Source organism: Heloderma suspectum, chromosome 10, assembly GCF_057233095.1.
Source record: "Heloderma suspectum isolate Gila_16-S chromosome 10, 16-S_ref, whole genome shotgun sequence".
NCBI classification, from domain to species: Eukaryota; Metazoa; Chordata; class Lepidosauria; order Squamata; family Helodermatidae; genus Heloderma; species Heloderma suspectum.
The window spans coordinates 4135313-4159578 of NC_139467.1; the positions used below are offsets into that span (position 1 = coordinate 4135313).

At 47.5% G+C, this 24266-nt stretch overlaps 1 protein-coding gene across 1 annotated transcript in view; it reads left to right on the forward strand.

Moving 5' to 3' along the window:
- LOC146337483 (neuroglobin-like) overlaps window positions 1–24266 on the forward strand; it is a 38342-nt gene that overhangs the window by 5031 nt on the left and 9045 nt on the right. The window contains exon 2 of the mRNA XM_084814682.1: window positions 17325–17432. Coding sequence (XP_084670808.1) covers window positions 17325–17432 — 108 coding nt within the window. The remainder of the gene's footprint in view (window positions 1–17324; window positions 17433–24266) is intronic.

Genomic DNA, 24266 nt, shown 5'->3' on the forward strand with positions numbered 1-24266 from the left:
CACCAGCAAAGTCTGATCTCGAATTGAAAGGAACTTGAGCACCAGGCGCTGGAAAAGACCTCCCTGTCCCAGAGAACCTGGATGACCGCTGCTGGTCAGGGCAGACTAAAGGTGCAATCCTATGCATGTTTAGACAGAAAAAAGTCCTACAACTTCCAGCTGTGCTGGCTGGGAAATGCTGGGAGTTGTAGGACTTTTTTCTGTCTAAACATGCATAGGATTGTGCGCCCTAAATGAGCCACGTAGGGTTCATATGATCCACATAGGACAGAGATAGGGAACATGTGGCTTTCCCCGATATAGGACAACCTCATATGTTTATATAACTAGACGACAGGAGGGAGGAAATAGTCTTCTGGAGGCTTACCTCTTGGATGGCATCTGCTTCTTTTTTGCTATCCCTAAGTGATCTCTTGGACCACCTGTGTCATTAGGCTGGCCTTGCTTAGATCAAATGAGATAGGAGATGTCCAGAGATTGCAGACCAGAGCTTTTCGGGACTTTTCTGCACAAGGCTGTTAATCCGCTGCATCTACTTTCAGTTTCGTCGCAGGATTGAGATCCAAGCATTACTGGCATTTCTGCACAAGGTGTTCATTGTACACTCATCATTCCTTACTCACGGTTGTCTATGGGTTCTTTAGATGACATCATGACTCTCCAGTTTTGCTTCTGTTTGTAAATGGCACTTCTGGCAATTTTTTTTTAGAGCAGGGAAAATGCAGTATCATTTGTGAAAGCGAAAGAAAATATTTTTTACACTTGTGTATTTGTGCTATTCCACTATACCACAGTGCCACCTATAGGTTATCTAGCTGAAAAGCAGGAAAGGAAATGGTTTCCATGTAGTGCTCAGATCTCAATTCTGTGATGAAACTAAAAGTAGATACAGCGTTCAACATGAGGAGCATTTCTTTTCTGTCTTACATAACCTCTAGGTGGCACTGTGGTACAGCAGAATAGCACAGATACACAAGAGGTATTCTCACTTTCTTTTGCCATCAGAAATAATACCCCATTTTCCGTGTTCTAAAAAAAATTGCCAAAATTGCTGTTTGTAAACAGAAGCAGAACTGTAGGTTCACGACATCACTTACAGAACCCGTAAACAACCGTGAGGAGGGAATGATGAGTGCATGATAAATGCCTCATGTAGAAAAGCTGTCCGTCTCCTTAAATGCAAACAGTTGTGAAGTGAGGAAATCACTTAGGCTGTCTCTATTGGGGCTAATGGTTATTTCTCCCCCTGTAGTTCTCTGAGTGGGGGTGTGAAGGACCTCCACCAGGGAATTCTCGGCATCCTTGGCAGGCTAGGATTCCCAGGATTCTCTGGAGGAAAGCCAGGGCTGCCAAATTGTTTCCAAGCACATAAGCACAGATACAGAGTATGTACTGCTCTGAGGTTTGGGGAACTGTTGCCCTGTTGTATTGATAAACTTACAAAACTTGTTAAACTTACAAAACTTGATAACTGTTGCATTGAGAAACTTACAAAATATCAGAGTTAGAAACTTGTTTTTTATGGGGGGGAAAAATTAACCTCCTGTTGCCAAATTCTGTGTCCCCTTTATAGGATTCTAAGCTTGCTCAACCATCTGCTGGACACAGTCCTTGTTGAAAAATGCAGGGGATATGGGGAGGGAGGGAGATCGAAACTCTTCTGGCTGCAAATAGCGGTCAAATAATCATATAATATAGAAGCATCTTCCTCGTTGACTCTTTTCTGCCCCCTGCTGATGCTCCCTTGGGTGTGCACGGTGCCTGCTTTATATCAATCAACACCTCTTCAACCCTCAGCTTTTTGGCACCCCAGGACAATTGCATGCATCCTCCACCCAATTAGCACACTGCATCTGGAACAAGCGCTGTTGCGCAAAGCGCACCTCCTCGGGATTCACCCCAGGGCCACCTGGCTGCAACAGGCACCAGTGGCATGGCTGTCCCCTAATTCTGGCCTCTCTTTCCTGCTTCTCTCCCTGCAACAGCACTTGATCGATCCTCTTGCTCTCGCAATTGTTTGAGCTGATTTGCATGGTAGTAGATTACTTATTAATTTGTTTTTTAATTAACAAGCATAACTGGATGGATTGTGGAAGAGGTGAAAGGAAGTGGTTTCACGTTTTTAACTCCTTCACTGGTTCTCGGGTTCATTTGTTTTTCTAAATAAAAATGTATTAAAACTGTACATTATCAGACAGCGAACAGATGTGCTTCCAGCCAGAGATCCTTGCAAGTGATTATTCCAAGCTAGAACAGAATGACCCCCTTCTCTGCAAATAGTTCGGCTCCTTTCCATGGTGCATTCATACCAATCCACTTAACGTGTCCACTCCAGATAGAGTAAGAGGTTTACTGAAGCCGTCCAAAATTATCAGTGATCCCTTGGATCTAGGGTGTCCAACAGGGTGCTTCCAGGTGACTCCCTTGGTGCCTTCTAGCCCCCATACCCCTCTTGATATTATTATTATTATTATTATTATTATTATTTAAACCTGCAGGCTGGTATGCTGCAAAGCAAAGTGCTGACCTCCCCCAGCACCTTCTTTATTTAAAAGAACACCTCTAAGCCCCACAAGACTCCCAGAGGCATTCTTTAAAAAATGGAAATGTTTCATTTTGAAGGGCACCCAGCTGCCCACAAGGGAATTAAAATGGTAAGCTGAGGGGGTTGCAGTGAGTTTCCTGGGGCAGGAGGGACAGCCGGGAGGAAGTATCCTGCAGGTCTTGGGGCAGTGGCGGGGAGAATGCTGAGACACTGCAGAGAGTAGAGGGGTGTGTGTGTGTGTGTGCATGTGCACACACGTGCCTATCTTACTGTGTGTGTGTGTGAGAGAGAGAGAGAGAGAGAGAGAGAGCTAGGGTTGTCAGAGAAATCTGCCACAGATTCAACTGTGTGTGTCTTTTTCCGAGACACGCGGACTTGCAGACTGGTTTTTAACTTGTGAGGAGGGGATTTGCACAAGTGCGCATTAGCGCTAATGTGAATTCACACAAGTAAAACGAAACTCAGATTTAAAAAAATTGATTCTGTCAATGAGCAGATGTTGGAATGAAAGATGCCTGTCAATTTGTGAAATACAACAGAACAGATTTAACAAAACCCATACATCCCTATCATGAGGTGTATTTTGGGGGTGTGGGGAGCCATTTTTATTATTTTTTTTAGTGTAGTGTTTGCCTGTGTTTCATCTAGAATTTGTTCTGCATTTTTGTGTGGGGTGTGTATTTTTCTGAGAATGTGGAGCTGAGACACACCCACATGCACACATGCCCTCTGCCTTCTACTCAGTCTCTTGGCCAAGTTACTTGTCTTCGAGCCTCATTCATTTGCCTTTTATGAAATGGGTGCGGGAGCAGAATACTTTGGGTTTCAGAGGAGTGGCTCTGTGTTTTGGAGCTCAGACCCCACTTTTGACTTGTACTCTTAGTTATTTTATTTATTAATTACATTCCTGTACCACCCATAGGCAACTCTCTGGACAGTTCACAACAGTTAAAACGCATACAATATAGCAACATGATAAATCAGAATATAAAACGTTTAAAAGTTTAAAACTACAGTATAAAACCAGAATAAAAACCAGCAGCAATGTAAAGATCTAAAAATATAATAACAGATTTAAAATGATACAAACTGAAGAACGTGAAATGCCTGGGAGAATACGAGGATCTTCACCTGGTGACGAAAAGGCCACAGCATAGGTGCCCAGTGAATCTCTCTGGTGAGAGCATCCCACAACCGAGATGCCACAACTGCAAAGGCCCTCTCTGCAGTAGCCACCCACCTCACGTAATTTGGCAGGGGAACCCGGAGAAGGGCCTCTAGGGTTCTTGAACAAGTTATTTTATGTTTAGCCTCACCAGTTTGCCTTCTGGGAAATGGGTACCTTGGGACTTGCCACACCCACTCTGGCAGCCATTTTTGTGAATGGGCAAGGCCCCCATTGCAGCAATTTTTGATAGTGCCTCACCCTCTTTCAAAAGTCCAAATGTGCCCACCAGCCCCAAAGGGTTGGGGACCCTTGCATTAGATAGCCCATCTTTTGCAATTGTCCTCTTGCCAACTACGAACAGATTTTTGTTAAGAACTTTGTGCATGATATTTTTTATGACTTTGTAGAATTAATTTAAAGGCTGTCTATTACAAAGGGGCCGCGGTGGCTAAAGGGGCCGTGGTGGCTAAAGGGGCCGCAGTGGCTTAGTGGTTAAGACGCTGAACTGCAGACTGGAAGGTCGGCAGGTCAGCAGTTCGAGACCCGAGTGCCGCGTGACGAAGTGAGCTCCCGTCTTCAGTCCCAGCTCCTGCCAACCTAGCAGTTCGAAAGCAAGAAATTGCAAGTAGATAAATAGGTACCGCTTCGGCGGGAAAGGTAACAGCGTTCCGTGCACCTCGGTGTTCAGTCATGCCGGCCACATGACCACGGAAGTGTCTTTGGACAGCGCTGGCTCTTCGGCTTTGAAACGGGGATGAGCACCGCACCCTAGAGTTGGACACGACTGGTTGGGGACACCTTTACCTTTTTATTACAAAACAACAATATTTAATCATTCTTACCAAAATTATTTCATAAACTACCCACATACATGTCACTTCATATATTTGAACTGAGTATGCCTTTATTTATTGAAGAGATTTTATCCTTTTTGATCCAAACAGGCTGCCAAAGCAGTTGCAAAAAGTAATAATTTAACTATATCTTCAAACACCAAATAAAATGAATTGAAACAATATGAACAATAAGAACCAAGACTCCACCAGAAACAATCTAACAAACAAACCACCAACTTGGCAAGAATGATATTGGCCTATAAATCAAAACAAGACATAGAGCTCAAGGTTGCTGCCCCTCCCAGACAGTTATGGATTATAAGAACACAAGAAGAGCTTTGTTGGGTCAGACCAAAGGCCCAGCCCCTTTCCTTTTCTCTACTTCCTCTTGTCTGTCCTGAATCTCCCACCACTGGGTTCTAGTATATCTGAGAGAGGGAGAAAAATATCTTCCTATCCAACTTCTCTATGCCATGCATAATGTTATACACCTCTATCCTGTTCTCCCCTTACTCACCTTTTTCTAAGTTCAAAAGCCCAAACTGATGTAACCTTTCCCACTAGGGGAGTTGCTCCAGCCCCTTGATCATTTTGGTTGCCTTGTTCTACACCTCCTCCAGCTCTACCTTTTTAGGTGGGGTGTCCAGAACCATACACAGTATTCTAAGTGTGGTCACACCACAGACTTGTATAAAGGCATCACAATTTTGGCAGTTCTGTTTTTCAGTCCCTTTGCTAATGACCCCTAACATGGAATTTGCATTTCTCGCAGTTGCCACAAACCCGATGTCCTCATTGAGCTGGCCTGTAGCATAGAATGCTACAGGGGAAAACCCAGCATACTTATAGAATCATAGAATAGTAGGGATGGAAGGGGCCTATAAGACCATCGAGTCCAACCCCCTGCTCAGTGCAGGAATCCACTGAGATGGATGCTTTGACAGTCAGGGATGCTTTGACAGATGGCTGTCCAGCCTCATTTTGAATGCCTCCAGTGTGAGAGAGCCCACCACCTCCCTAGGTCATGGGTCCCATTGTCGTATTGCTCTAATAGTCAGGAAGTTTTTCCTGCTGTTCATGGAGGTGATTAGATTATTATGGTCCCTGGAGAAGGGTTTAGAATGCAGCTTCATCTACTTTGGCTCTAATCCAGCTGAAGTTATCTGTACCTGAAGGTGAAACCAGGGCCCAGAAGTTGTTTGAGGGAACAGGCAAATCCTGCAAAGATTTGGCCCTCTGGACTCTCCCCTGATTTCTGAGAAATTCATAAAATAGTAGGGTTGGAAAGGGCCTTCAAGACCATCGAGTCCAACCCCCCACTCAGTGCAGGAATCCAAGTCAGACATCCCTGACAGATGGCTGTCCAGCTTCATCTTGAATGCCTCCAGTGTGGGAGAGCCCATCACCTCCCTAGGTAATTGGTTCCATTGTCGTATTGCTCTAACAGTCAGGAAGTTTTCCTTATATTCAGCCAGAATCTGGCTTCCTGTCACTTGAGCCCATTATTCCATGTCCTGCATTCTGGGATGATCGAGAAGAGATCCTGGCCTTCCTCTCTGTGGCAGCCTTTCAAGTACTTGAAGAGCGCTATCCTAACTCCCCTCAGTAGTCTCTTCTCAAGGCTAAACATGCCCAGTTCTTTCAGTCTCTCCTCAGAGGGCTTTGTTTCCAGTCCCCTAATCATCTTTGTTGCCCTCCTCTGAACCCTCTCCAGCTTGTCTGCATCCTTCTTACAGTGTGGTGCCCAGAACTGGACGCAGTACTCCAGATAAGGTACTTGTCTTGGAAAACTTCAATATTTGCACAGAGGCTGTTTTAATGAGCTTTGCCCAGCACTGACAACCATGGGGCTGTCTCAATATATCTCTGTCCCTACACATTCTGCAGGACACACTCTAAGACCTAATATTCCTGAGTGGGTGAGACGATGGTGGCCTGGAATTGATGGTGAGGGAGGTCTACAGCCCTGTTCCCTTGGCCAGAGCATTCCCTGGTGAGGTTTACACTGGCTTTTCCCATCTGCAGAGGTAGCAGACCTTGTTAAGATGCTTCATCCTCAGAGACATATGGAATCTGAAGCATGGGCAGATACTGATTCCCCCCTGCCAAGGGATTGACTGCAGGATTTTGGCTTATATGACTTTCATTCAAAAGACTGCATCCATCTACAAAAAGGCCCATCCAAACCAAACCTCCCCATGACTTCAAACAGATGGCAGCACTCTGACATTGGGCTGGATCAAGAGTCATCAGATAATAGCCGCTCCGGGGAGACAGGCCTGCTCCCTGGCCCTTCCCGAGTAGATCTGCCAGCACCAAACTGCGCACCCTGAACCACGAGGTTCAGGCACCTGATGAGGTGCCTCTGCTATTGGGCTCTGATAAATGGACCTTGGGGAATCAGGAAAGTCCTGATGAGCAACAAATAAGTTGCCACAACTCAAAGCACCAGTGCCTGGAAGAAGCCAATGGCTGCATTGATAGGCACTGGAGCTCAACCTGGCCGGATGCAGCACTCTGAGCCGGGCAAGTCTTTGCTTTGACTCTGCAGACTGGACTAGAGCGCTCCTGCGATTGCTGCAGGCCAGTGCCAGAGGCAACTTGTTTCTTTTGTCCCAGCTGCAGGATTGCTGCCCATGGTCCTGTAAGTAGCCCCTGGCCTCTGAACTGAAGCCTCTGTCCAGTGTCCTGATTTTTGTCTCAGCAGCACCAAGGAACATCGGAAGCTCCATTGTCCTGAGTCAGACCCTGGGTCCATCTAGAACTGTCGACACTGACCGGCAGCAGCGGCTCTCCAGGGTTTCAGGCAGGGATTCTTCCAGCCCTACCTGGAGATGTTGGTGATCAAACCTGGGGCCATGTGCAGGCAAAGCAGGGGCTCCACCACTGAGCTTTGAGTCTTTCTCTGTGGTTGTAGGCCAGTGCCTTAGCAGCAGGGCAAACAGGGGAGGGAAGGGGTGATCCATTGGAGGGTGGGGGGCTGAGAGTGCCTTGATTGCGGGAGGAAGCTGCATACAACCTCGTGGTGGTGGGAGGAGGAGGAGGAAAGCTGGACGTGACAGGACAGGGGGAGTACACGTGTCGACCAGGGTGGGGAGGACTGAGGAGAGCAAGAGGAGAGGTGAGGGTGTGTGAGGTGACCTGAAAAGGGGGTGGAAGTGGTATGTGGGGGGGAGAAAGTGTGTGTGTGTGTGAGAGAGAGAGAGAAAAAGAGAGAGAGAGAGAGTGCTGAGTGGATTTTGTGAGTTAAGGGCATGAACTGAGTGGATTCATGTGTTGGTTGTGTGTTTGAGAGAGAGTGAACATTTTGGGGTAGTCATCCTGAAAGTGGAGAACTGTGGGTTCAGAAGAGTGGTTTTGAATGTTGGGGATCAGACCTTACCTCTGCCTTGCACAGGGTCTGGTGCAAGTTACTTGTCTCTTAGGGTCGCCAGCTTGCCTTCTGTGAAATGGGTGGTATGTGCCTACCCACACACACCACAGCAGCCATTGTGTGGCAGTGCCTGCCCTGTTACAGCCATTTTGTGACAGTGCCCAGAACACTTCCCCAAAATTCCAAAAAGGATGGGGAGCCCCTGCTCCAAGGTCTTTTCTTTGTCTGAAACTTCATCACTGCTAACTGTAGCACTCAGTTTCTCCCTGAGATCCATGGCAGCTGTAACTCATGAGAAAAATACTTATTTGGTGCAGAAACTTTGTTAATTTTGCACACACACAAAAATCCCTCATAATGTTATCATGATTATTGTTCAGGACTCTATCTCTTGTTCTTATTAGATGGATTAGCCATTCCTTATTTCTTCCTAACCAGCCTAAGATTTACTACTAATTTGAGTTTCAGTTGTACAAAGGCCAAAGATGTTTCCATTTCTGTTGTGTCCTTGGAGGCCCAGTTTCTTTGTAACCACATCCAAAATCTATGTTGCTTTTCAGGAACCATTCTGTTCCTGTTCTTGGTCTATCATCAGGAGCAAGTGGGGACCCTTATGTAGCCAAAATGATGATATCTAGGGTGACCACTGACACACTGCCTAAATGCCTCACCCAAAAAAGAGGATAAGAGAGGATACAATTTGCATATGGTTATATCTGTCTGTCTGCTTGCCTGTCTGTCTGTCTGTCTATCTAGAGAGAGAGAGAGAGATGGAAACTTAGAAATAACTACTATAATTTAAATAGAAATGCAATACAACTTGCCATGTACCTTCTGGCCCCTGTGCTAAAACAAAGACAAAAATTGGGACGTTTGTGTTATTTCCCTACCCAGCCAATGGAGCCTAAAATAATTTTGCAACGTTTCCATTTTTGCCATCAGAGAATCATCCCAGCCCAATATTTGTGCTCGGTAGAGAATTTGAGCTACTGCTATACTCTGAAAGCATCTTGAGGCTGGATCAATCAAATCGCCAGCCCTTAGTGCAGTAAATTTGCAGTATGGCGCCTGTAGTTCTAAAGACTGGGGACTTTTATTATTTCCACATGATCCTTCCAAGAAAACATCTTGTAAAAATATGTCCCAAAATATTTAAGACTTAGTATTGAATGGATAGTTATCTATTAATCAATGACATTTGAAGAGCTTTTTTTCACAGACAGTCACTTTGGGAGTTTGTTTAGTCATTTGCTATTAAATTTTCCTCTTTACAGTATTCACAGAGTTTGGATAACCACTTTTTTAGACCTACACAGGTTAGAGTCATAAGATCATATCAACAGTGTACAAAAGAATAGAGACATGACAAAAACTGACTGAGGGTGGAAGAAATTCTCAACCAGATAATCTCAGAATTCCATCCTTCAGATAGGGCTGGAAGGGGAATGGAGCTAGAGGGCGTCCAACTGGTAGGAATACTGTAACTGTCGATCCAAGAGCTGGAAACCCCTAGTTTCACTTTGGCAGTTGTGTTATTAAGGAGTTCTTGAAGCAAGAATAAACAATACTTGCTGATACTGCTATTGGCTCATTTATGCTGGAGACGGTTTCTATTGACAATCAAAAGCTGTGGCCAAGTCTATGAAAGAAAAGTATAAATATTTGCCTTGTTGTACTGCAGGGCAAGATAGCAAAGGGTCATACCAGAGGAGCAGAACCTCAGCCACGGGGGCCAAACTGGGCCCTCCAGGGGTCCCCCGAAGGCCACTCCCCCTTTCCCTGGCCTCACAGCCTTTCCCCCCAATGACCAATTGTTTGGGGATTTCCTGGCTTTTGTGCATATTTGCCCTGCATTCTAAAGGCCTCCCCTAATGCTTGCTTGCTTACTGGCAACTAGAGCTTTAAGTGAACATATGCTGGTATTTCTGGTGTGTGTTTTTTGTATTTTGATCCTGCCCCTTTTGCCTTTGGCCCTGCCCACCACTGGAATGCAGCCCGCCAGAGTTCCTCTGAAATGGAATTTGGCCCTTGAGCTGAAAGAGGTTCTGCACCCCTAGGCTATACATTGGTCAATTTTACACCGGCCCCTTCATAAGTCAGTGTCTTCAGAGCAGATAATATGATTAAGTTCTTCCAACTTGCCATATAACTTAGAAACGCCATGACACACAAAATACTAATAATTTTTTTGTTCTGTTCGCGGCACTTTTTAAATATTGGAAGGACTATACATTGTTTTCCAACCAACTGGGATCACACCCGCCCTTCTAATCTGTGAAAACAGTTCAGCCACCAGTCAGGACATTGTTCATATGGTTCTGGAGGCTTCATGTCTTCACTGAATGGGCTTCCAGACCGTGGGTTCCTGACATTACCAATCATTATACAGCTATTGTCTTCCTCTCTGTAATGGATTTTCGGGGAGGGGAGAGATGAAAGAAGCAGTGGGAAAAGACAGGAGGGTTACCAGAAGAAGGTGACAATGTCTGGCTCCCCTGCAAAATTCTATGAATGAGGCACAGCAGAGGAATGATAAAAGCCCTGTCTGGAAGTACCTCGGATGGCTTGATGGAGTATTTATTATTAAATTTATTATTAAATTTATTAATCGCCCATCTGGCTGGTCACCCAGCCACTCTGGGCGATGTACAACACACAATAAAACAGTTTAAAACAATAAAATTCTACAATAAAAACATTTTCTAAAATACCCTAACCCACCCCAAATGCCTGCCTGAACAACCACGTTTTTAATGCATGGCGGAAGCTCATTAAAGAGGGGGCATGGCGGAGTTCCCTAGGGAGGGAGTACCACAGAGTGGGGGCCACCACAGAAAAGGCCCTCTCCCTCGTCCCCACCAGTCTAGCTGTCCTGGCTGATGGGACAGAGAGAAGGCCATCCGAGGCTGATCTTGTGAAGCGGCCTGTCTGGTGCTGCTGGAGGCGCTCCTTAAGATAGGCTGGGCCGGAACCATATAGGGTTTTAAAGGTCAAAACCAACACCTTGAATTTGGCCTGGAAAACAACTGGTAACCAGTGCAACTCCTTCAGCACTGGAGTGATGTGATCTCGCCGGCGGCTGCCTTTAATCAGGCGAGCCGCCGCGTTCTGTACCAGCTGCAGCTTCCGAACCGTCTTCAAGGGTAACCCCACGTAGAGCGCATTACAGTAGTCTAAACAAGAGGAGACCAGGGCACGTACTACCAATGGGAGCAGATGGTCGGGAAGGAAGGGGCGCAGCCGCTGTATCAGATGGAGTTGATACAGCGCTGTCCGGCTCACAGCTGACACCTGAGCCTCCATGGACAGCTGGGAGTCCAAAATGACCCCCAGGCTGCGGACCTGGTCTTTCAAGGGTAGCCGTACCCCATTTAACACCAGGTCAACATCCCCCAACCTAGTCTTGTCTCCCACCAAAAGTACCTCGGTGTGGTGAGGGTTCAGCTTATTCCTCCCCATCCAGCCACTCACCGTCTCCAGACATTTGGACAGGGATTCTACGGCCAACCTTGGTGAAGATTTAAACAAGAGGTAGAGCTGCGTGTCATCCCCATATTGATGACACTGCACCCCAAACCTCCTGATGATAGCCCCCAGCGGCTTCACATAGATGTTAAATAGCATCGGGGAGAGGATGGAACCCTGTGGCACCCCACAAGTAAGTGGCCATGGGTCCGAAACCTCCTCTTCCAGTGCTACCCTCTGGTACCTGCCGGAGAGGAAGGACCGGAACCACCGCAATACAGTGTCTCCAATGCCCAACCCCTCCAAGCGGTCCAGGAGGATACCGTGGTCAACGGTATCAAAAGCCGCTGAGAGGTCGAGGAGAACAAGGAAGGAGCATTCACCCCTATCCAGAGCCCTCCACATATCATCTACCAAGGCGACCAAGGCCGTTTCTGTCCCATGCCCAAGTCTGAAGCCCGACTGAAATGGGTCTAGATAATCAGTTTCTTCCAAGTGTGCCTTCAACTGCACCGCCACCACCCGCTCAATCACCTCGCCCCAAAATGGCAGATTTGAGACTGGGCGAAAGTTGTTCAGAACTTGGGGATCCAAGGAGGGCTTCTTTAAGAGTGGTCTTATCACTGCCTCCTTGAGGGCTGATGGCATCACCCCCTCCTCAAGGGAGGCGTTCACCACCGCCCTGATCCCCTCACCCAGTCTCTCTCTGCAGCCCATAATGAGCCAAGATGGGCAAGGATCAAGTAAGCAGGTGGTCGGCCGTACAGATGAAAGCACCTTGTCCACTTCATCAGGAGGAAGAAGCTGGAACCGATCCCACAAAACCGGTTTGCCACAGGCCGCCTCTTGCTCACTAACTGTATCCACAGCGTGCAGAGTAACACACCTAATCTGATCAATTTTATCTGCAAAGTGCCTTGCCAAGGCCTCACAGGAGGCCTTAGAATGCTCCAGTGGTTCTGGAGCCACAGGACCGACCAGGCTCCGGACCACTTGGAACAGCCTCCTGGGACAGCACTCTGCAGACACGATGGAGGCAGCATAATATTCCTTTTTTGCTGCCTTCACCGCCACGTGATAGGCTGAAGATACAGCTCTAGCCCGTGTCTGATCGTCTTTGAAGCGAGACTTCCGCCACCGGCGCTCTAGCCATCTCACCTCCTGTTTCAGAGCTCGTAACCGCGGATTGAACCATGGTGCAGTCTGAGCCCTGTTCAGGGGGAGAGGGCGTTTCTGAGCCACCCGATCTAATGCCCCAGTGATTACGGCATTCCAGCCACCCACCAGGGTCTTGACAGAGTGTTGGCGTGCCCCAGAGAATCCCCAAGCGCGTTCAGGAATCCATTTGGATCCATAAGACGCCTGGGGCGGACCATTTTAATGGGTCCTCCACCCCTGCGGAGGGGTTGTGGAACCGAGAAGTCCAACATCACCAGATAGTGATCTGACCATGACAAGGGGGTGGTGGATATACCCCGACTTCCAGATCACTCCCTGCTTCTCCAGAAACAAACACAAGGTCTAGCGCATGACCGGCTACATGGGTGGGCCCAGTTAGAATATGGTGCAGCTCCCAGGAGGCCATGGTCTCCATGAAGTCCCGAGGTGCTCCTGTGAGGATGGCCTCCGAATGTACGTTGAAGTTCCCCAACACCAATAAGTTAGGGGACTGTACACGCACATCAGAGACCACCTCAAGCACCTCGGCCAGGGAGTCAGTCGTGCAGCGGGGTGGGCGGTACACGAGCAGAATCCCCAGACTGCCCTTCAGGCCCAACCTCCAGTACATGCACTCAGCATCCTTGGTCTCCCGGACAGGGGGTCTGGTGAAGACCAAGGACTCTTGGTAGATAACATCCACTCCCCCTCCCCGATCCCCAGCCCTCGGCTGCTGTGCATACGAAAATCCGGCTCGACACATGGCTGCAAGGGTTGGAGCAGCAGCCTCGGCCAGCCAGGTCTCCGTAACACATGCCAGGTCTGCACCCTCATCCAGGATCATGTCATGGATGAGGGAGGTTTTCTGGGTAACGGACCTGGCATTGCAGAGCAGCAAACGAAGGCCAGAAGATGGGGTCACGCCTCCCGCAGCCATCCTTTGGCTCTGGACAGGCCCGGAGCAGGGGACAGATATTACACAACTCTCCCTTGTACCCCTTACCTGGCATGGCCTGCCCCTAGCGCTCCGCCAGTGCCTGCCGCCCAGCCTCGGTATGTTCTGGCCCCCAACACTCCCCCCACTGCCTCCATCAGGTGGACACATGCCCCCTCGCTCCCGCCTATCAGGCAGGCTACCCACCCCTAAAAACACAACAAAATCCCCCCCAACAAAATAAAACAAACAAAACAAAAACAATTAAAAATCCCCTTAAAAATAATGCCAGGCAGGAGTCCACAGGGAAGCCTGGTGGTGGTGGTGGCGGCGGCGGCGGCAGCAGGCCCAGCAGCAGCAGGCACGCCTCTTCCCCGGTGGTGGTGGTGGTGGCTTCTCCTGCAGGCCCTGGCTCTCCCAGGCCACTTCAGCCAGCCAGCTTATGTAGCCCCTCCAGGGAGGGGCAGGTGGAGCAGCACAGCTGGCTCTGTACCTGGGGAAGCTCAGTGCCTGGGGAAGTAAGAAGCTCTCTATCTCACCTACTGGAACAGTGGCCATGGGAGTATATTTGTTATTTGAAAAGGAAGTCTGTCCACATTCCGAAGGGGACAACAGAAACCTCAAAAATGTCTGTAATGTTTGTACCAATCTCTGCACCAGCTAGGAGTCTGATAAATCTGCAAAACGGGCCTTTCTTCTCTAGAAAAGCTAGCCTGAATTCTTTCCATTGCTGTTCAGCAAATTCTTTTGTTTATTTCACAACATCTTACAAGACGAGTGCAAAAACAGCAGAGGATCGAAAAGAGTTTTCCATCCCATCATTATGCAGATGCTGGGAATTGTCTTGGTGTTTCTACATTCATGATCATATACTCACCATTCAATGTGGCTTGAATTAGATGAAAGGCTTAATCCTATGCATGGCTGGCTGGGGAATGCTGGGACTTGTAGGACTTTTTTCTGTCTAAACATGCATAGGATTGAGCCCTAAATTGCTTAGCTTAGACCAAAAAGGGTCTAAGGTGCTGGACAATTGCTTGATAAAATTTTAAATATCCATATCAGCAGTTAGGGTTTGCTCACAGCTGAAGGGACCAAAAGACATTGCCCTCAAATGCCTTGGTAGTGGGAGTGGGCATCGTAAAAGTGCATAGAATTATGTATGGTGTGGAGGAAGTGGATTCTCAAAATACTAGAACCTGGGATCGTCGAATAATGGCAGAAGATTCAGGAGAGATAAAAGGAAGTTCATCTTCACACAGAGCATAGTTAAACTATGGCATTCACTACCACAAGATGTAGCAATGGCCACCAACTTGCATGGCTTTAAATGAGTATTATACCGATTCATGGAGGATATGGCTATCAATGGCTACAATTATGATGAGTTATTCTGCCGCCATCAGGATCAGAAGCAACATGTCTCTGAATACCAGTTGCTAGGGAACAAGAGTGGGAGAGAGACATTGTCCTGTTTCTGGACCTCCCAGACTCATCTGGTTCATCACTATGGACAACAGCATGCTGGACTACATAGACTTTTGGTCAGAAGCAGCGAGGCTCATGAAATCAAATTGGTTAATGGCACACTTCCAAATATTTGAGGACTGCACATGTTTTTTGCACATTTCCCATGAACTAGCCTCAGGCTACATTCTATCACATGAACAGAGCCCCAAGTCAATTGCACAATCACTCTCAAAGCAATCTCATTGCTTACACATTTTTCATTCATTAGGACTGGCCAACATTAAAAACATCCCATGGATTGCTGTGCCGATCTTGGAGCCTTCTGTCTATCCTGTGCCCTGCCGGCAGGAGCCAGGCAGGGCGGGAGGAGGCCAGAGGTGATCTCACTCCCCATTCCTCTTTGAAATAAAAATGTCAGCTAGACAGGCCTCTCTCGGTAGGATCTGTCAAGTTCTTTCGTCCTTTCTCTCTTCACAATCAACACACTCCAAGATACCAGGCTTTAGGCTCCCTACTTTATTAGTTAACAACCAGGTTCTTTACAAATGCAAATTCTAGGAAACTCTCAGGCTACAAAGGAAACAGCTATTCCACCTAACTATGAATGCCAAGAGAGGAGCAGAAGTGGAAGTTAGAGACGTTACCTGCAGTTTGAACAAGAGCTTCCCGGCCAGCCTAGCTTAGGGGGGACGCCCCTCCCTTACAGTGGCTCCCTCCTACATAGGCTATCATGCATAGCCACCCTGGACGAGCATCTGAGCTCCGCCTCTAACTTTTCCCGCTTCACTCTGTGACAGACCCTGGCATCCCTCAAGTCATGCACCTTGCTCTCCTCCTCCACCGAGACCTGGGTTCTCATGGAGGGGGGGGGGGCCTTCAGGCTGAGCCATCTGTATGCCAAAGTCTAGAGAAGAACGAGGGAGGGAGCCTCCCCCCGGTTCTGGCTGTTCCCATCCTGAGTCTGAGCTGCTAACTATCTCCACATGCTCAGATTAATTCCTGACAGGATCCTCTAGTTCCTTGCCTCTCCCCTCCCCTCCCCGCTCACTCTCCCAACCCCCTTTTCATCTCCCCGAGGTCTTCCAAGGTCGCTCTTACAACTTCAGTGGAGCAGCCAGCGCAGGGCTTTCCACGGTGGCTGCAGCGGGACAATGGCCTGACGTCCTCTTCGCCTTGCTGAGGTCGTATGAGCGTCTATGGCCTCTGGAGGGGGAATGCAGCATATCCTATAGTCCTTGGGATGCTCTCCCAGTGACCATAGGATTGCTGGGTTAATTACTGTGCTCTACACCAGCCTACAAAACCCAGTCAAGATATTACTCTCAGGAGCCATACATTGATTAACATGATTAGTAGGTCGCTAGTCCTTAGGTGCAATAACTAAACAAAACACCCAATTCCAAAGGCTGCATTTGAACCTGATTTTTTTTTTCCGGGAGTGGGGGGACATGCCAAAGGCCGAGTCACTAGGAATGCTCATGTTCAACATTATTGGCACTTCAACCCTTTCTGGTGTTTTAATGCGACATTATACTTATTGTATTGCATATTCCATTGCTATTGTTTTTCATCTGTTGTTTTTATGTTATGAGCTGCCCTGTGAGCTCTTTGCTAGAGGGGGGCATTTGAATATCTTTCCCGTTTTGAGAGATCTGTACCAGTGGCCGGTTTGCTTCCGAGCAGTGGAGGCCCACTGACATTGGAGCCACCAGCCTCCACTGCTTCCGAGCCCAATTCAAGGAGCTAGTTTTCATTTTTAAAGCCCTTTGTTGCTTGGAACCCGGGCCTCTTACGGACTGCCTCCTTCTATATCGACCTCCTCAAACACCGAGATCCACCACTGAGGCCTCCTCAGGGTGCCCCCAACATCACAGACCAACGGGTGGCAATAAAGGATCACGAGGGATCATCCATGGCACCCCATTTGGACCTCCCTCCTCACAGAGGCCCTCCTGGCACCCATCATGTTACCCTTTAGGTGTCATGCGGCAGCATTTTTATTTCAGTGGCTTGTATTTTTAATATTCAAAAGATGCTGTGTTTAAACTCTACTGTTTTAATGACTGTTAATCATTGTTTGGCTTTACTTGAGATGTTTGAGATTTTATTGCTGTGGGTTTTGTTTTAACTGCATGGTAAACTGCCCTGGGACAGCTGTTATGAAGAGTGGTATATAAATGCCCTAATTTGGCCTTCCCCAACCAGATGCCCTCCAGATGTGTTGGACTGCAACTCCCAGTGATCTGCAAGGAGCCTGCCTGGGGACAGCTGCCCTGAATAAAGAGTGTTTTGCTAAAGGGGGTGGAGACTTGGGTCTTATCCCAAGAATCAAACGCTCTGCTTGTCGTCTTGACTGCCTCCTGTTCCTTCTCCAGGCTCTTCGAGACCCACCCTGAGTGCAAAGATGCCTTCTTCCTCTTCCGTGACATCGATGACCTGCAACAGCTGAGGATGAGCAAAGAACTGCAAGCTCATGGCCTCAGGTAGGCCTAAGAACCATCTTTTCTTGGTCCAAGTCACGTGTCTGACTTCTCGCCAGTTATGTTAGCCCTACCTTGGATGGCTAACAGAGTTTCTGGTGTCACCAGCAAGGCTGGCTTAATGCTGCTGCAGTTGCTAGGCCCCAGCTGGATGCTGCTCTGTGTTCCTCTCCTGGGGGCTGCTAGGAAACACATAGTGCTTCCTATCCCCCCCCCCCCACCGCCTTCTCCTGCAACAAATTCTGTGGCCTTCCATGGGTAGGTGTGAGGCAGTGCATGAAGCTTAGTCCCCCTGTACTGGGAATTGCTAGGCCAGCCCAAAACATTTTGATAAAATCCACCCCCCTTAAAGCTATGCTTCTTCATCTTTTTGAACCTAATGACCCTGGATTCCTGCAGGAAGACCTTCTTAAGCAATTGTATACAGCTGCAGTGTCATGCATAGCATGCAAAGGGAAGTCTCCAAAGCAAGCAACTAAAGAGCAGCAGATTGATAAAATTGGGGAGACTATGATTATGTAAAAACTTACTCAGAAAGTGCAGCACACAAGGAATCCCAACTTTACTGAAGATATTATGGCATCACGGTTTCTATATATTTCCTATGTTAAAGTCCTTCAAACTTTTGATCAAATTCCAACCAAGTACAGTTGCCTATATTTTGTTTGACTAAGGGTGCAATTCTATGGAGATCATTGTCAGACTCGGAGGCTGACGACTATCCAATTCCAAGTGGCTGGAACACAGAGGCGATCCTTGCCCCGCATTTCTGGCTAGACAGGAAATTTTGCCTGTCTAGCCAGAGAGCTTCGGGGGGTGGGGTAGGCTGTGAGGCGCATAGGGAGCTGCGTACCATGGCTTCTACAATCTCCTCCCCTCCCCCGGGACCGCCCCGTTTTCCCCATCTCTGTGCTCCGTTTCCACACACAGAGGTGTAGCCAGCACGGAGAGAACCGCGCTGGCTAGGAGGTGGAGGGGCACTGTTTCTGGGCTCTGAGGTCAAAGCCCTGGTTCCTGCTTCGGAGCCCAGATACTGAAAAATCCTACGTCCCTCAGACACAGTCTGGGGGACATAGGATTGCACCCCCCTACACACATGCAAATACCTACACACAAAATATCACACACTCACACACACTCCTTCTATATGCTGTATAACTTGTATTTTTATTTCATTACATTCAGAGCTCCTACTTAGGCCATTTTAATGTAGATGTTCCACAAGCAATCAATTACAGACTAAGAATTATAATTAGTGAATTAATTTATTTCTTTAGTGGTCTTATTATATTATGAGGTATGTCAACTCCATCTGATACGGCGACTGCGCCCCTTCCTTCCCGACCATCTGCTCCCATTGGTAGTACGTGCCCTGGTCTCCTCTCGTTTAGACTACTGTAATGTGCTCTACGTGGGGTTACTCTTGAAGATGGTTCGGAAGCTGCAGCTGGTACAGAACGTGGCAGCTCGCCTGATTAAAGGCAGCCGCCGGCGAGATCACATCACTCCAGTGCTGAAGGAGTTGCACTGGTTACCAGTTGTTTTCCGGGCCAAATTCAAGGTGTTGGTTTTGACCTTTAAAACCCTGTATGGTTCCGGCCCAGCCTATCTTAAGGAGCGCCTCCAGCAGCACCAGACAGGCCGCTTAACAAGATCAGCCTCGGATGGCCTTCTCTCTGTCCCATCAGCCAGGACAGCTAGACTGGTGGGGACAAGGGAGAGGGCCTTCTCTGTGGTGGCCCCCACTCTGTGGAACTCCCTCCCTAGGGAACTCCACCATGCCCCCTCTTTAATGAGCTTCCGCCGTGCATTAAAAACGTGGTTGTTCAGGCAGGCATTTGGGGTGGGTTAGGGTATTTTAGAAAATGTTTTTACTGTAGAATTTTATTGTTTTAAACTGTTTTATTGTATGCTGTACATCGCCCAGAGTGGCTGGGTGACCAGCCAGATGGGCGATTAATAAATTTAATAATAATAATAATAATGATGATGTTCTTCTTTTTGTTGGCTTTGTTTTGTTAACTTTATTTTGAAATAAAATACAACTTCTTAGGAGAATCCAAATGGTAATCCTTGGTTCCATTAATTAACACCCCCCCCAGTAGGTGCGCGCGCACACACACACACACACGTACACTCAGTAACTTAACATGCGGCACCCTTAGGTTTGTTTAGCTTTGCAGAAAAAGTTGAGTAAGGGGAGAGATGATAGAGGTTTATAAATTTGTGCATGGTGTGGAGAAAGTGGATAGTTCCTCTCTTAATTCTAGAACCCCGTGAAGTCATCCAATGAAGCTAAGTGGGGGGAGTTTCAGGAGAGACAAAAGAAAGGGCTTCCTCACACTTCTTTAAGATGTTTAAATATCTGTATTAGCAGTCAGGGCTTCCTCACGGGTGGATGGACCAAAGGACATTGCCCTCAAATGCCTTGGTGGTGGGAGGGGGCATCGTAAAAGTGTATAGAATTATGTGTGGTGTGGAGGAAGTAGATTCTCACAATACTAGAACTGGCATCATCCATTAATGGTGGAAGATTCAGGACAGATGAAAGGAAGTTTATCTTCACACAGCGCATAGTTAAACTATTTTCCAAACTATGGGAAATAGTACTGCATGTCTCTTCTTATATTATTATGTTCACTTATCTGCTGCTCCCACTGGCTCCATTGCCAGCCTCTTCCAAAGTGCAACAGCTGATCTGTTGGTGTCCAGGGAAGAAACAAACAGAACGGCCTGTGGGACCCACACAGAAAGGCTGCCTGGTGGTGGCCTCGTGTTTATCCACCGTTCAGTGGCTTTTTGTGGGTACGCGAGGCCTTCCCCATCTGTCTGGGTTCTGCTCGGCTTCTTTTTCCCTTCACAGGCGGGCTAATGCCCCATTCGCCCACGCTGCGCTGAAATGCAGGAGCTAGTCCCCAAAGAGGCAGGCTTGCTTCAGAAGATGGTTTCCAGCAAAGTAGCCGTGTTCGTCTGCTGCAGCAAAAGCAACAAAGACCCTGGTGGCACCTTACAGACTAACGGAATTATTACAGCATCATCTTCGGTGGACCACAGTTTCCTTCGGACAGCCTCTCATGAACGTTGACCATGCTGGCTGGGAATGATGGGAGTTGTAGTCCAGCACATCTAGAGGGTACCGGGTTGGGGAAGGCTGAGCTACATCATGTTGGGTTGCTTAGGAGGGTTTTCCAGTTTTGCAGTCCAGCACATCTGGAGGGTTTTCCAGTTTTTTCCCATTAGTTTTTCATTTTTAGTTTTAGTTTTTTTCCATTAGGTTTTTTTCCAGTTTTTTTTCCCATTAGGAAGGTTTTCCAGTTTTGCAGTCTAGCACATCTGGAGGGTTTTCCAGGTTTTTTCCAGTGGTTTTTTCCAGTAGTTTTTTCCATTAGCTTTTTAGTTTTCGTTTTTCATTTTAGTTTTTAGTTTTTATCCATTCGTTTTTTCCCAGTAATTTTTTCCAGGGTTTTTTCCCCCAATTAGGAGGGTTTTCCAGTTTTGCAGTCCAGCACATCTGGAGGGCAACAGGTTGGGGAAGGCTGAGCTAGGCCATGTTTTGGAGGATTTTCCCCCAGTCACCCAGGGGGTTCCTCCCCCATGGCTTGAATTTGGCTGCATGCCCAGTTCCAGAGAGCAACAAGGTGGAGGCGAGACTGGGTTTCTGAGGCTGCCAGGGGCCTGACTGGGGATATCTTTCCACCAAAGGCATTGCACAATTTCTCCTTCCCATTTAGTCTTACCATATACCATGTAACTGGAGGGATGCATTAATGACGGGTGAGTCTTCCGTGTGGTTAATGCCACCCAGCATTCATTCAAAATGAATGTGGCACATGGCTTGACATTCTTGCACATGTCATCTAGCAGAGGACTCCTGGGTCAGATCACCGCATTGTTTAACCAAAACATAGAAACATGGAGATGTCAAGGAACAGAGGTACACATATAAGCAAACAAACAAGGAGGCCTAGTTTGAATGCGTGTGTTTACAGTCTTTTGCCTAGATCACTGAACAGCTGCTGTACATATTGCTGCCCTACGAGTAACACATTTCTCCTGGTTTGACAAGGAAACAGATGTTTACAGAATGATCAAAGTTATCCACCTCCCATGAGCAAGGTCTCAATTTATTTGTGATGAGGCTTCACGGAAATAGACCAAGAAAGTCTGTCATAGCAAACCGTCTTCGTAGCTTGGGCTCCACAGATACATAATCGCTTTGCAGCTGAGCACCAACCTGGCCACGAAGGGCTCTCAAGCACTCAACTGGCCCCACAGACCGATGCTGGCCATTGGATCTCCTGGGCGGGATGGCTCTCGCAGGGCTTCCTGCTTAACGTAAGCCTTGCCTGAGTGCTGGTGCATTCCTCTGGTGCGCCACTGTATGCTTTGGTGCTGTCTCTAGGCTTGCTCTTCAGTCCTGATTCCTGGCTTGTCATTTTCTGCAGCCAATTAATCCTTGTCTGTTAACTCCACTTGGGCCACACACTGCCACTGTCCAGTGTTTTTCAAAAAAACCCTTGGTGGTGGTGAATGAGCTGGAGCAAGTGATTGCTCCCACTGCAACCAGGAAGAGCTAAACAACCCAGAGGTGCTCTGCCCTTAGGTTGTTTGTTAAGATGTCCAAACCCTGAACTCTGGGTTGTTCAGGGAGAGATAACTCAGAGTTAGAACTAGAGCCACGCACAAATGGCCTCTCAAAATTCTCCAGTTGGAATTGGGGGGATTTCTCATGGGGGAGAGACATTCTCCAACAGTTTCTCACAGACAGGGCTCACTACTGGCAGGGGTTGTAGCTGATGTGCTTTCTTTTCTCCTAGGGGTTTTTGGTTTCTTGCACTGCTTCTGTAGGTGGCAACAGCTTCAACTGTGTTGAGGCTTCCACTTTTCTGAGGCAGAATTTTGAATTTCTTTTGGTGGTATTTTTGAGCTTACTGCGAGGTGGCCGAGGGTGCCGTGTCTGTTTTCTCTCTCTATTACACATCTTTCCATTGCTCTGCAGCCTCCCAGGCCACCTGCACTTCCTGAACTGAAAAAGCCCCATGGGAGGAATCACCTCATGATGTCTTCCTCATGATGGCATTAACTGAAGTGTGGGAAGAGATTATTGCACAATTATTGCCACAGAGATTCTTGTTCAAAGACAGACAGGACACTCATGCACACGACTTAACCACCTCATAAGTAAAGTAAGCACAAGAACCCCAAACCCAACCCAAGATAATTTCTCCAAAGTTTTTTCTCCTTTGGATTTCTGTCTGAAAGCAATTTCTTTTCTATCAAGTTTAATGAGAATGGTCAAAAAAATGTGGGAGAAATGTTTGGCACAGCGCTAGTTAGAACCCATAGCTAACCCAGTGTTCCAGGTTCAGATGTCATGATAACCCAGGACTGTTTAGCTCAGCAGGGGCGATCGGACAGCCAGGAGCCAGTACACTTCCTCCCACTCATTCACCACTACCCAATGTTTTAAAAAGCAGCGTGTAGTCGTGACGTCCAAACCATTGCTTTGGCCACCCCTGACAATATGCCATAATTTTAACCACAGTTTGCCCATCAGTCCAGTCAAACAGAAGTCAGGTCAACAAAGGCTGCATATAACTGTCCTGTTGGCTATTTTCTGATCAGGTGATTAAGGACGTAACAATGTTCAATGGTTCCACTGCTTTTGAAACCCATCCTGCTCTTCAGCAAAGGCATTGTTGAGAGTAGCCCCTTCTCCCAGTTGGTTTAATAAGAACCAAGAATAACCTTCAGAAGCAATGTCTAATGGGCTCAATGAGCAATCATTACTAGGGTCCTTTTGCTTCTATTGGGAGAGTCACGTGCCTCTCCTAACCTGGTGGAATCATTCCATACGTTGTTTATATATAAGAACAGCTTTGCTCAGACAGGAGCCCGTCAGTGAACGTTACTGGAAAATTCTATGAAGTCAGCATGACCCCACTGGCGCCGCTTTCTCCACGTCACGTTCTTTGATTACATTTAAGCCAAGGTCATGGATTAGTCTCAGACAATCTTGGGGATTTTATTTCAACATGTAAATCAACTATTCTGTCTGTCCCATAGTTGAACAGTTGATGAAAATAAGCTTCCCCTTGCATAACTTGCATTTTTGTCCTAGTCTTCAGCAGCTTGTGGCATTGGCCCCTTTGCCTTTTTGTTGCTGCTGTTCTGGGGGAGGTGTAATATGCCCACTAAATGGCAGACAGACACTCAGTAGCGTAGTGGTGAAGCCAGAAGCGCAGGGTCCCTCTGTGACAGTCACAGCCACGCCCCCTCACAGCCACGCCCCTTCTAAGATTGTACAACCTTGTAAGATATACAGCCTTCAACTGGGACCCAAAAACAGTGCAGCTCAGAGTAAGGCAGGGGTATTTCAATTGGACGTCTGAGAAAAAATGCCGGAGTGTTAAAATTTTTCACCCACCCACCCTGTCACTCACTCACTCACTCACTCACTCACTCACTCACTCAAACACTTTAGGTTTTCAAAATATGATACCCTCTGGAAGCTTCACCCTCTCAGCTCAGCCCTCATGGATAGATCCCTTGTCATTTAAACAGCCCCCTTGCACACTCCCGTAGCACCCCAACATTACCTACTAGCCTTCCCTAAGTTCCTTCATTATATCTCCCCGCTCCCCTCCAACTGAAACGTCCACACACCCAGCTGGATTGAACCACACACACACACACACACACACACACTGGTGTAGTGGTAAATTTGGAAATGCAGGAGCTCTTTGTGACAGTCTCCAAGGGCAGTCCAAAAATTTCAGGCAGCTGTGTCGATCCATATCAACCAACCAGGTCTAGGAGTTTTCATCTCCACCAGGA